Here is a 13,175-nt window from a genome sequence, read left to right as displayed (position 1 = left end):
TAAAAGAGAATGGGCATTTAAATTATAACATTTGTTCAAATCTGTTGCAGACTCTAGGAAGGGGATGGAGTGTTAAATATCATCTGTACAAATGCACCTAAACAATGGATTCTGTAAAACTCTTACAAGCCTTCAATCCAACGGACCAGTTTAATAAACCAGAATAAAACAACCTGATTACATTCAATAACGTCTGCAATAAAGCCAACAACGTGTACCCCTCTGACATGTGAGATTTCACATCAATACAAGCTTTTGTACGAGATCGGGACGGTGGTCAGCTGCTGTAGAATGACTAAAATGTGGTCGTCATTTGGTCATCAGTGGCATTTACAAACATGAACGGAGTCGCATCTGTGGCTCGAGTCCAGTGATGATGCGTGTATGTTTGACCATACTGGTCCTCAATAGCTTTCGACTGGTCTTGTTTTTCCTCGCCCCCCTGCTCTCTTTCCTCTGAGGAAATAATGAACAGCACACACACGGATATACATGCAAAAATAGCTCTCCTATTCACACATGCACAGTCGCACACCCACACGCTCTCTTTTATAACACTTGCTGGGAAAAAGAGGGGAGAGAGACGAGTCTAACTGAATGTACAGCTTTGCGCTCCCAAAAAAATGCTGTTACATACATCAATGCAATTGTTTATTCATTTCTACTGATAAGGTTACGCTCATTAAATAATTTTTTGGTCAAAAATAAGAATACTTCAGGGGTTATATATATATATATATATATATATATATATATTTAGATATATATACAGACACACATTTCCATTCATCCCGACAGGCCATGGTAATCCAAATATAAACTCCATCTAATTTATAAAGCATATTTTTCCTCTATTTTTATTTTATTTATTATATCATAATTCTGCTATAAAAACATTAATTCTGTCAATCCGTTAGCATGAAAGCTTTTATACACATTTACTATTAAGCATAAAGGCAAAATCTCAGCAAATTCCAAGAGCTCTATGGATGCCGGGGACTGTTACATCAAACGCATGTGAGCAGCTCCTCACCATGACAACCTGAACCTTTTGTGAACCTCCGGCATGAAAACCAGAGGCTTTCCCTGTTTGGCAAAATGATAGAGCCACTGAAATGGGAGCACAAGCACCGCCATCACGCACTTAGGAACAAGAGCTCATCGTGTCATGTAACTGTAGGGCGTTTGAACTGTAATATGGTGTTAAATAAACATCTAAATACTGCGGAGGAACGCACTACCTTCAAACTGGAGGAATGCACTCTATATGGCATGGCTTTGTGCTAAAACAGAGTGAGAGGAGCCTGTCTTGGTGCTCTGGCTATTGTCAGTTTAAGTGCACTTTGTTGGCACAAGACCTATAAATGCGCACTGGACTATTCTCTTCCCTGAACTTCAGTTCTTATTGAAACAATCACATGCTCAACACGCTCTCTCTTTCTCTCTCTCACACACACACACACACACACACACACACACACACACACACACACACACAATCAAATCAAATACACCCAACCCTAATCCAAGGCACTGTTATTTCAGTAAACATGGCAGTTTGATTTACTAAGCAAGAAAATGCTAAAGTTCTATAGCAAGCAAGAGATGAGGGGCGAGAACAAATGAAGTAAGTCTCAGAGAGAGTGAATCAATCAATCAATCATAATGGCACATTAGTGTTCAAGTTCAGTTTGATTTCGCTCACCTACAGATGACGAAAAATCGAACTATTAATCTCTGCCTCTCTCTGATATGCAACTATTTATAATTATTTGTCTGAAGTGTTGCGCCGCAATCACTGACTGAATGTGTCATTGGCATTTAGTGCTCGTCTAGACTGTGCGACAACAGCCAATAAGTCCAGCGGGAAGGGAGGGGCAATTAGGTAACCAATGATTGTACCGCCACAAGCTACTATACAAATCAGTGCTAAAAATGCTTTAGTGTTAATAACTAGAAAAATGTTCAGGAAGGACCAAAGTGCAACAAATATTTCTGTGATTAGAGTACACAAACTTGTTAGAGTGATATAATGGTTTAATACCAACTTTGTCAAATAGGGAAAGAGAAATAAAAAGACTAGATTGTGAGGGTTCTATTCACGTAAAATGTCGATTATCTGCATGGAAATGAGTGAGAAGCTTGAGAATAATCTCTGGTCTAGTATTGCAGAGCTGAAGACAGTAACACCAGGCACAAACCCGTCACTAATCCTTAAACTATTGCTTTATACTGATCCTACTGTACCTTACCGATTAAAATTTCCCACTGATACGCTCACACACACAAACACACTTCTTTTGCACACCGTCAGATAAACAAAAGAATATTCTTCCTCCGATCCACCCAAGTCTTTGTCTAAAACATGACGTTTCTGTTGCTAAAAAATTGGTGGGGTCCAAATATTAAACATAAAAACAGTCTGATCAAATGCACACGTCCCTGATGAACTACAAGCCTGCCTAAAAAAACTACACTTCCCATAAGCAATTAAGCAATTTTGACAGCACAAACACGAAGTGTAATACGCAGTCGTGTAGTGATTGAACTCCTAAAAAAAAAAAAAATTCATGGTCCTACTGAATACAAATGAGACTTCTCTAAATACGTTGCTATGTACAATTTACATCGTGACAACTGAACTATACGTTTATGCTGCCAAAAAGTGCTTTCAACCATATCCGGAGTAACTTACTGTATCTTCCTGCCTATAATCAGAATAACCCAAGAGAAACTCCCTCATGAAACTTCGAACAAAAACGAGCACACCGCACGTATTGCAATAGAACAGCTATAGAACAGCAGATAATAAAAGTAGGAATAATACCAAATACATTTACGTACGGAGAATATTAAACTGTAGTATATATGATGATACTTCTCACATAAAAAGAAAAAAAAAACTGCTTTGAAAAGCAAAACCAGAGACTGTTGCTCCACTGTGGGTGACTTGGTCCCACCAGCAGACTAGTGGGAAAGTAAAACGCTAGGTTCTGCTTCGTAAGCAGACACCAACATTTCCATCGAACAAACAGTTTGGTGACATAGGCGTCAGATTATTGTTTATACATCAAGAAAGTGAAAACCTTCCCTCGTTCAGAAGGGAAGCCGTCTCAGAATATGTTAAAACTCATTTTTAAATCAGTTTCTAAACTTCTACATGTTGAAAGAAAACATATCACTTTTATCTGAAACTCTGAATGCAACCATTAACAAACAACTACTACATTATACAGTGGAAATGGACAATTACAGATGTTGCAGTACCACCTCACACCACTAGAGTTTCAAGTTGTTTCTGCTGCTCAAAGTAGCTTATAAAGTCTCTCAAACACACACACACCGCTGCTGCGTCACAAGACGCGCAACAATCGAACGATTCTCATAGTTTACACACATTTCTTGTAGAATAATGTACAGTTATCCTTTTTGTCTGGTCCTAAAAACGTCAGAAATATTAGCGGAGAGGAACGTTGGCCCCAGTGAGCTGAAAGCTAACCCATAAGTAGATGAACACAACATTGAGGTCAGCAGCGTGGCAGCTCACGGCAGACACACGAATGCCTTGTACAGTTGGCTCAGAGATCACAGGAGAATGGTGAAGGAGTGTCTTCAGGAAGATGTGTAAGAAGAAAATAACTCTGTGTGTGTGTGTGTGTGTTATGTCTGTAGGTTTGTGCAGGAGTGTGTGTATTTACACAGTGTGAGAGTGCATGTGGGTGTTGTTGTGTGGGAGGACTCTATCTCTTCAGTGTTTATATGTGTGCACACAGCAGAATCTATGTTTGTGTGGCGGCTCTTTCACCAGTTCATAATGCAGTTTCTGTTGAGGGTCATAAAGTAGACCTGACTGCTGCCGCCAGAACGCACTGACGCAAAAAACACCTGAAAGAAAAAGAAAACATGATTACAGTATAAAGTGGATGAATATTTTCTGTGCATTTCTACTGAATTGATATTCAGTTAATAGTAGTAAATAATATTTGAAGTAAAAAAAATAAATAATCACATTACTTAATTATAACACCCTTTAAATAACATAATTTGTTCTCTACATGATAATCTTATCACATGTATTTAGATATGTACTTAGGTAACAATTGCAAAGCTTGCAAACATCACAGAACATAGAATACATATACTATATAAACCTCATCTCCTGAGGTTAAGTCCTATTTTGTACCCCGTTTGTGTGAAGTGAAGTTCTGTGTGTGTGTGAGTGTGTGAGTGTGTGAGAGAGAGAGAGAGAGAGAGAGAGAGAGAGAGAGAGAGAGAGAGAGAGAGAGAGAGAGAGAGAGAGAGAGAGAGAGAGAGAGAGAGAGAGAGAGAGAGAGCGAGAGAGCGAGAGAGAGAAAATATCAACAGAAAATAAGCATCACCTTGTCATTTCTTTCACACAGGAACTTAAGCCTCTGAGCTCTCTTGTGCATGAAGACTCCATCCAGGTGTCCCGTCTCAACAGAACGGATCTCAATGGCTTTCTCTCCCCAGCCCATAATCTGATTAGAGCAGATGTGGGCTATATGCAAAACACAAATACAGAAACATAAGAATATTTTATCATTAACTTCATTAGTACGGTCTCTAAGGTTCATCTGCAACAAACAAATCTACTGCAGCAAAATCCTCTGCTGGATAATTTGCGTTTTTTAAACGGCTTGTGTGCTTTTATTCAGACAGGACTGTTTTCGCAATTCTGCAGTGAGAAGAATATGTCTGTGTGTGCACACTCACCCACTGATGTGGGCATTTCTCCCCACTGCAGCACCACATCTTTAATGATGCGTCCATATGTGTTGACGTAAACACCCTCATCCTCATAACACAACAGCATCTCCATCCCATCTGAATTGGGCAGGAATACAATGGCGTGAGGAGTCACCTGTGACTGGATCTACCGCAACAGCACGAGTGAAAGAGAGGAACACAAATCAAAAGAAGATTAATTTCTCTGTAAGTGTACATTAAACTTTCTTCATTTGCCAATTGATCAACAAATCACAGATCGCTCCGGTGCAATCTTCCGTATTCTTATGAAAAATCTTGGTGCATATGACAGCGTAACTCACATGTACAGGAATGTAGATGTCATAGTTGTTTCCAGAGTCAACATCAATGGCATGAAAGCCAGCACATGACCCATAGATGACTTTTAACCTCTGACCCTCTTCTACTGTGAGGTCAACCAACAGAGGTCTATGTGGCAGGTCTCCAAATGACTGGGAAGAAAGACATACGAATGAGTAGAGGCTAAAATTACAGCACATTACAAAGATCATGTGCAGTGATAAACGAACTAATTTTGCAAAAGATTCAATCCAGTGTTTGTCTGGTTTGCTGTAATATTGGAAGGCTCTTGCTACTTTCTATTACTTTTACATGCATTATAGAATACCATTTACAAGGTTGGGGTCGGTAAGATTTTTAGAAAAAAGTCTTGTGCTCTCACCAAGTCTGTTTATTTGATCAAAAATACAGAAAAATTTTTAATATTTTGAAATAGCATCATACTTTTTTTAATTACTGATTTCTATTTTAACACTGAAAACTGGAGACATTATGCTAAAAGTTCATCTTTATCATCACAGTGTCACATGACAAATCATTGTAATATGTTGAACAAAAAAACAACTTACTGACCCCAACTTTTTTTTTTACTTTGGAATGCCCAGTAAACACCATGCAAGTCGAGTACATGATAAATGAAACAATCTGTCATTAAGACAAACTTGTGGTCTACCTTGAAGGCCATGAATTTGTGGTAAGGTTTGGGAGCCCAGGCGTAAACCTCCACCGCATTCTTCAGAGCGATAACCAGAAACTTAATCCTTTCATATTTCACTGGGAAAATAAAATGTTCACAGCATGTATAATAAATGTCATGAAGTACTTTAGAAGAGTAGGAGTTCAAAGTCAAAGTCAAATGATAAAATGACCTTGTCTGAGGTCTTCTGAACTAGCCTATGTGTCTTTTTTGGTTAGCCACTAGCCAGTAGTAGTGTACACTCTCAATATTTCACATTGTGTTGAGTACATAGTAAATATTATGTGGCCATTAATCAGTATTGGCCGATAAAAGCAATTATTTCACTATCAGCCGATTGTTTAAAAAAAGGCCAATGATCAGGGCTTATTATATTGTCAATCAAATAGGGGCGGAAAAACGTGCCAGACTCATTCTCATACTTTGTAGAAAGAACATTTCTTGTGTTGGATAAGTTAACGTGACAATAACACATTATCAGTCAAAACATAAAAGCAGGCTCTATTTGACACTATGAAGACCAAACATTAGGCTGTTTAGGTAATTATGCCTCCCATACAATAATCACGAAGAGGTTTGTGCTTTGTTACTTCTGATAGGAAACAAAATGTACAGAATGTGAAAGCGGAGAGTTTATCTCACGGAATTCAAACAATAAATGTATTATTTTTGACGCTCTTAAATGTCACTGTAGCGCCTCAGTTCAAGCGGCAGTGTGGAGCGTGAGTCTTTTCTTCCACTTAATACGCGTTATAGCAAACGCAAAAATATGCTTGAACATCAAAAGATATGTTTAAAGATACAGTACAACTTAGCATTAATCATGTCTCATCTAATCACTCAATAATCATGTCTCATCTAATCACTCAATAAAACATCTTGTGAACAATGCCACTTAACATTGCATTTACCTCAGGAAAATTATCCAAGGTTCACAGTTCACTAGTTAGCTATCAAAAAACACTACAGGGGAGCTTGTTTACTTTTAATTATATATATATATATATATATATATATATATATATATATATATATTTTATTCAAACATACATACATATATACATACATACATACATACATATACATACACATATATATATATATATATATATATATATGTATGTTTGAATAAAATTGCCATGAAGACAAGTGTTTATGAAAACTACCTTATGTGCAACTGAGTTGCATACAAACATTCAAGTTTTTATTTCTGTAATTATTATTTCTGAAAATAAATACCAGTTGAATATAACAGCTGTTGTTAATTTTAACCTCTATTACAGTAATGAATCAAATGATACATTATAATACTATAAAATTCCCTATATAGTTTACAGCTTTAGTTAGGAGAGATTTTTTCCTTAAGAAAATCAAACTATTGATATCGGTCTCTGCAGATTCTGAATCATTTCGGCGGAAAAATTTTATAATCGGTGCATTTCTATAATTTAGCAGTCTAATTGTACACTTACCCACTTTGTAGTGGACACAGCCCTCCATTTCCCCTACAGTGGTCCAGCCCTGTTTCTTCTCCACCTCTGGGTCATTATGGAGGATTTTATTCCTCAGCCAGGCCAGATAATACACACGCACCTTATTCTTCTTGCCTGAGAGAGAGAGATACTGAACATGAAGATCCTCTAAATGAAGGTGTGCTTGATGTAACCACGTGTCCTGACAGAGGGATGAGTAGATGCATGTATGTATTAGAGATGTTCCGATACCCTTTTTCCCTTCACGATACCAATACCTGGGCTCAGGGTATCGGCCGATACCGAGTACTGATCCCATACACGGGTTTCCTGTTTACAAACATTACAGGGTGCGTGCGCATCCTGGAGGCAGAAAGACAGATCGCTGAGCTGGTCCGCTACTGCAACAACCTTAAGTATTGAAGCTTTCCTTATTGTTTGTATATAACTGCTAACTCAATAAAACGTGATTTTAGTTGGATCTGTTTGTCTGTCTTTAATTTTGCAGTGTTGCTGTGATACATGTATGAATGATCATGTTAGGCTAGTAATGTACTAGCCGCATCTACTGGACAGCGCGAATTTGTTTTTATTCACGTTAAGCTTGTTTACGTTACTTTACGACCTGCCACATTTCATGACTGCACATATATACACAAAATACTAAACTGTAAATAAAATATTTGACAATGGATTACGTGGGAAGCCTTAGTACCTCCGACCGTGCCGATTATATAAAAAAACGTACTCTCAGCAATGGTGAGATTTTGCCAGATCCTTACGCTATACATGACGATCTGTGGATTGTGACACTCGCTCGCTGTCTTTGTCCTCCCCCAGTTTCTCTACCTCTATGTGCGTTTCTACAGTCTATGGTCACTATATAAGGACACGAACACACAAATGTGTGTAAATGTACAGAATATATTATCCTACTGTTGTATCCGTACTAAATAGTATTCGAAAAAAGAATTAGTATGTCCCAAATCTTAGTATGTTGAAAAAAGTATTCCAAAGATTCCCGGATGGTTTACTATTTCCGGTCAGAATCCGAAGTGCAGATCGATGCGCACTCTAACGGCTGATATTGCCCACAACCCATTGCGAGATGGACGAGGATTCGATTAGAACTACAAACGCGGATAAAAAGTGTTTAAAAAACTACAAACATGACGGTTACGCGAGTCTGACGGTTAAGTGGAGAGAATTAGATAAAGTGGTTTGAGTGAGCAATTATCAGTATTTAACCTGACGAAAAGATATTTATTCAATATTATCCACATTATATTTCTCCTTCAGCAGCATTGAGAACTTTTGGAATGATACGTTTGGCCATTAACTTTGCAAACACATGAGAGGAGTCTAAAGACCCACGAAAGGCAGATCAACGAGCGACTACATTTCTCTCCGATACGGTAGGAAATTAAATTGAAAGTGGGGGATTTGAACTGTGACGATGATTGACAGGGTAGTTTAAACGGTGACGGGACTCCCGTAAGAGTGACGAAGTAGTATGTCCCAAAGCATACTCTCCTGCTACACACTCAAAAGTATGTACTTTTTCTTCACAAAAAGAGTACATACTTTTAGGACGTAGTATAAGTAGGTGAATTGGGACGCAGCCATAGTGCTAACGCTTTTTCATTTCTTCTTCGCTGCTCTAAACAGTGGTTGCTTGTGGCAACACAGCACAACTTCCTGTGTTTGCAATGCATTCTGAGCATCGAAGAAGAACCGTGCAGCAGTTAGGCGAAGCTAGCGGTCATATTAACTAACTTAGGTCTTGTTTAAGAAAATGGTATCGGATCGGTACATGGGTTCAAGTACTCGCCGATACCAATGCCAGAATTTGTTGTGGTATCGGTGATATTTCCGATACTAGTATCGGAATCGGAACAACTCTAGTATGTATAAAGTGATGAATAAGTCTGTGTAACCTGATATAGTGATGAGGAGGTTCAGCCCCTCCAGAACGTCCATCTGCTGAAACCTGCGTGAGTTGATCAGTGGATAAACTTTACCCTGGCCACTTCGATCCAGCAGCTTTAGACCGTTCTCTGTGCCTACCAGCAGATTCACACCTGACAGAAAAAACAGTTATAACACACACCTTCATGACCTATAACATGCACACAGGCAGTGTTTGGGGAGCTAATCTGAAAATATAGCTTGTCAAGCTAAGGGCTACATTGAATTTAAAGTAGTTTAGATGCAGCCAAAACTATTGCAGTTTATCAAAACTATCAGTATCTGTAGGAGTAGCAGAAACAAAATAAAACACTGTTAAATAAATAAACTGTTCAAAACGGCAGAACACTTTATGGTGTAACTTGAAATCCAGGCCAATAGCAATGTTTGGAGCTAAAAACATGACCCTATGCCAAGTTATTCCACTTTGTTATGCCAAGTTATGCACTTTGGCCAGTGGGTGGCACTGCCACCAAACTAGTCTTGCACATTCAGGGAATTAAGGCAATGACAACCGAAAGTTCATATCAGTAAACCAAAGTGCAGCACAGATATAGCCATACTTCCTGTATGAACTCATATTTTGTGCCAAATACTGTAAATAACTTTTCACTGCCAATTGACAAGCTGATGACAGCAGGATTCATTTGGAAAAGATTTGGGCAAAACATTTCAAATGGGCAGAAAGTCGAGGGCGAGGGCAGAAATCAGTTGTTGCACTGGCATCACCACAGGACCAGAGGAAATGGTTCTGTTTATAGGACACTTGCTTCAAACGTTTTAGCGAAAATGTGCATACGATTTTGAACAGTTGGTACTCAAGGGTTTGAGACTAAAATTAGAAAGGGTCATTGAGACGCTCTCATCAGCGTTCCAAATTGGGCACACTTCATACAATAACTTCACTACCAAATCCCATGTAAAATGCTTAGTGCCTGAATTTTTTACAATTCGAAATAAACCACTCAAACAGGCCAACGAGCTAAAATTACCCAAACTGACCCAATGCTACTTGAAATCAAGGACATTTAAGGAAAGTGCTCTCGATGCGCTACTGTTTTGTACGCTGAAAATCGTTTCAGCTTTAAATTGTTAAAGTCACCATGATATCAAAATGGACAATTCTTATTTTTTTATTGAATATTGCAGTATTTATTAAAAATCATTTATCCATGCACATTTTTTTTTTTTAAATGCATGTGCCCTTGTAATCCTTAAATAACTTCCCCTCCCTCTTGTAACGACTTTTCTTCTCTGATGACGCGTTTACTGGTACAAGGCAATAAACAACCTGTCACCCACATGAAATCACAGCTATGGCAAACGACAATGATCCAACCACCCAATCAATGTCCAATGAACAAAATCAAGTCTGGCCACACAGTTTCACTCAGATAAATGTCACAATAGGGAAGATAAGACTATCACATCTGTTTCATGCCGACTTAAAAAAAAAAAAAGACAGCTGAGAAACCGTCATGAAAAATGTATTAAGTTAGTATTGCAAACACCGGCAAGCACACACACACACACACACACACACACGCACACACACACACACACACACACACACACACCTTGTTCAGTTCTTACCCCAGAGAGCAGCACAGAGGATTTCAGAGTTGAATCTCTTCTTGTATTTGCGGATTTCAGGAGTGTCACTAACTGGACGAGTGTTGGTGGGATTGACATTGACCATAGAGCCTTTCCTCACCTCCAGCTTCAGCTGCTCAAAACGAGAGCCCAGACCTACATCACCCACAAACGACACAAGTAGAGAACCGAGAAGCACAGCAGTGAGTGATTGAGCCATCTGTCAGCAGCAGCTTCACAACAATCAAGCAATGATCGCAGATGATCAGTTCTTAAGACATACTTCAAAGACTTCAGTTATACAAAGACTGTACATTAATATTACTATGAATGGATAAAATAGGAGTTGAAGTGTTGTGGAGGCAGTCAAATGCAAATATGCAGTGTGACGTCACAAACGGACGGAAGAGGAAAACAAGTCGTTTTGGCAGCTTGGTTTTAATATATATATTTTTTTTTTATAGTACAATGACCTCTTGTATGCCAAACGATTAATGCTATTTGAGTACATTTATGGGACAGTTCATGTGAGACTGTAACAAATACCCAGTAATTGTCAGTCAATTTAATACCGTACCTCCAACAGACATGTTATCTCCTGTGCCCCCTGATGGCTGGTACATTCCTAGGTCCACAAAGGTAGTAAAAGAGGACTTTCCAGAGGCCTTTACCAATCCCCTGGACTGATACTGAAATTGATTGCATGATCTGAGTTAACCAATCAACTACACACATCTTGTTCAGTGTATCTGTTAATGACTCAAACAAAGTAAGAAAACATGATAAAATTATATATGGAGGAGAGAATGAAGATTTAAAAGTTAGGTGGGCAGAGCTCACATCATAGGCAGAGTCTTTCCCAGGGGAAGAGTGGGAGGCCGAGTCCGTGGGAGAGTGGGAAGGCTGAACCACATCAGGCAGGTTGGTGTATCCATTATGACTACGCTTCTCTGGAGTCTGCCAAAAACAAACACAACGAAACAAACACATATTGGCACTGGTATTAGTGGTGAACTTGCTTTCACATAGGAAAAAAACGTCCATCAAAAGCAGTAAAACCATCTTTTTACACATGCACACAAAGGCATTGAGGGGAACTAGTGATTGAAACTTTCAAACTGTAGGTAGTGAACCACTCCCCAAACATAACCCACACAGAAAACTTCATACATTTGTTATTTAAAAAAAAATAATAATAATGTTCAAGTGGGTTTATTTAGCCATTTGAATTATAGGTACAGCTGGATGTCCTCATAATAATAATCTAGGTAAAACCAGTACAACACACACAAAAAACAAAAACATCTAGGGATAGGTGATATGACCAAAATCTCATATCACGGTATGAGTAATTTTATTTCATGTTAATATTTATAACAATATAGTTAGTTATTAACCTTAAATAAGGTTATGTGGTGTGTCCCAGGCTTAAGACGGAATGCATGGATCCAATATACTTGGGTATTTTCTTTCTCAATTGTTTATGTACACTTAAGACATAAATGACTGTTTACTTGCATAGACACGGTCGCTTTGAGTATATGTATTTAACCGTTCAAGCCCAATTAGTCAGCAAAAAGCACTCAGTTCAGTTCTCATGCGCTTTATGAGCAGCGGCTTCATGTGCGCGTTCTCTGACAGTGCTGAGAAACAGTATCTCTGACAGCCTACGCATATAGCGGAATGAGTTATGTTTTGCTGCTTACTGCACTTCAGCGGTTTAAAATCACTTTACTACCACATAGTACAGCAACGTCACTTGAGCGTAACAGCGATAATAGTCCAAAATCTCTACAGGCTGACACATTTCTACCGGTTAATCGTGTCTACCAGTATATCGGCCACCCCTACACACATCTTACCCTCTGTACAAGCATGGTTTGGTCTCCGTATCCTCCAGCACGTTCTTCGTCTCCTCCTTCACCTTCCTCCTCCTCATGGACCACCATAGTGTTTACAGAGTCAGAATCTGCATCACGTGGGCTGATACAAAGGTAAAAAAAAAAAAAAAAAATGAAAACCAAACATTTAAAAAAAAAAATCATCCAGACATTTTATTAACAGACTTTGCATCTGACAGTGAAAACGTCACACATCATTGTCTCCTACCGATCAGTAGGGCTTTCCTCTTCTGCTCCCTCTCCACTCTCACTCTCTTCACTGCTTTCGCTGCTTTCTGATGAAGAGGAGTAGTCATTAGCCTTCAGCGGGGGCCGCGGCTGCTCCTCTGCCCGCTCCTTAGAGTACAGACCATGGTCCTGACACATTCACATAAAGGAGAAATCAACAGGCAAGTGAGCAACATTTCATCACATCTCGCATCTAGAGTCACCATTACATTAACATTGGATCTCCCCAGATTGAGTCGGACCATAAGA

The 13,175-nt window shown here is 38.9% G+C and overlaps 1 protein-coding gene across 4 annotated transcripts in view; it reads right to left on the bottom strand.

Moving 5' to 3' along the window:
- Positions 1 to 871: 871 nt before the first annotated feature.
- Positions 872 to 13,175, bottom strand: part of mink1 (misshapen-like kinase 1) — a 52,436-nt gene continuing 40,132 nt past the window's right edge. For all 4 annotated transcript variants that reach the window (XM_079815318.1, XM_079815320.1, XM_079815319.1 and 1 more), the window contains 12 exons: positions 12,907 to 13,055; positions 12,660 to 12,780; positions 11,638 to 11,754; positions 11,375 to 11,486; positions 10,798 to 10,953; positions 9,174 to 9,317; positions 7,237 to 7,371; positions 5,741 to 5,841; positions 5,070 to 5,219; positions 4,735 to 4,894; positions 4,380 to 4,519; positions 872 to 3,885 (listed from right to left, as the gene is read on the bottom strand). In XM_079815318.1, the coding sequence (XP_079671444.1) occupies positions 3,802 to 3,885; positions 4,380 to 4,519; positions 4,735 to 4,894; positions 5,070 to 5,219; positions 5,741 to 5,841; positions 7,237 to 7,371; positions 9,174 to 9,317; positions 10,798 to 10,953; positions 11,375 to 11,486; positions 11,638 to 11,754; positions 12,660 to 12,780; positions 12,907 to 13,055 (1,569 nt within the window). In that variant the 3' untranslated portion in view covers positions 872 to 3,801. The remainder of the gene's footprint in view (positions 3,886 to 4,379; positions 4,520 to 4,734; positions 4,895 to 5,069; positions 5,220 to 5,740; positions 5,842 to 7,236; positions 7,372 to 9,173; positions 9,318 to 10,797; positions 10,954 to 11,374; positions 11,487 to 11,637; positions 11,755 to 12,659; positions 12,781 to 12,906; positions 13,056 to 13,175) is intronic.

This window comes from Gobio gobio (assembly GCF_949357685.1).
Source record: "Gobio gobio genome assembly, chromosome: 4".
Taxonomy (NCBI): Eukaryota; Metazoa; Chordata; class Actinopteri; order Cypriniformes; family Gobionidae; genus Gobio; species Gobio gobio.
The sequence above is the reverse complement of the archived record's forward strand: the minus strand, read 5'-3'. Positions and strand labels throughout refer to the sequence as shown.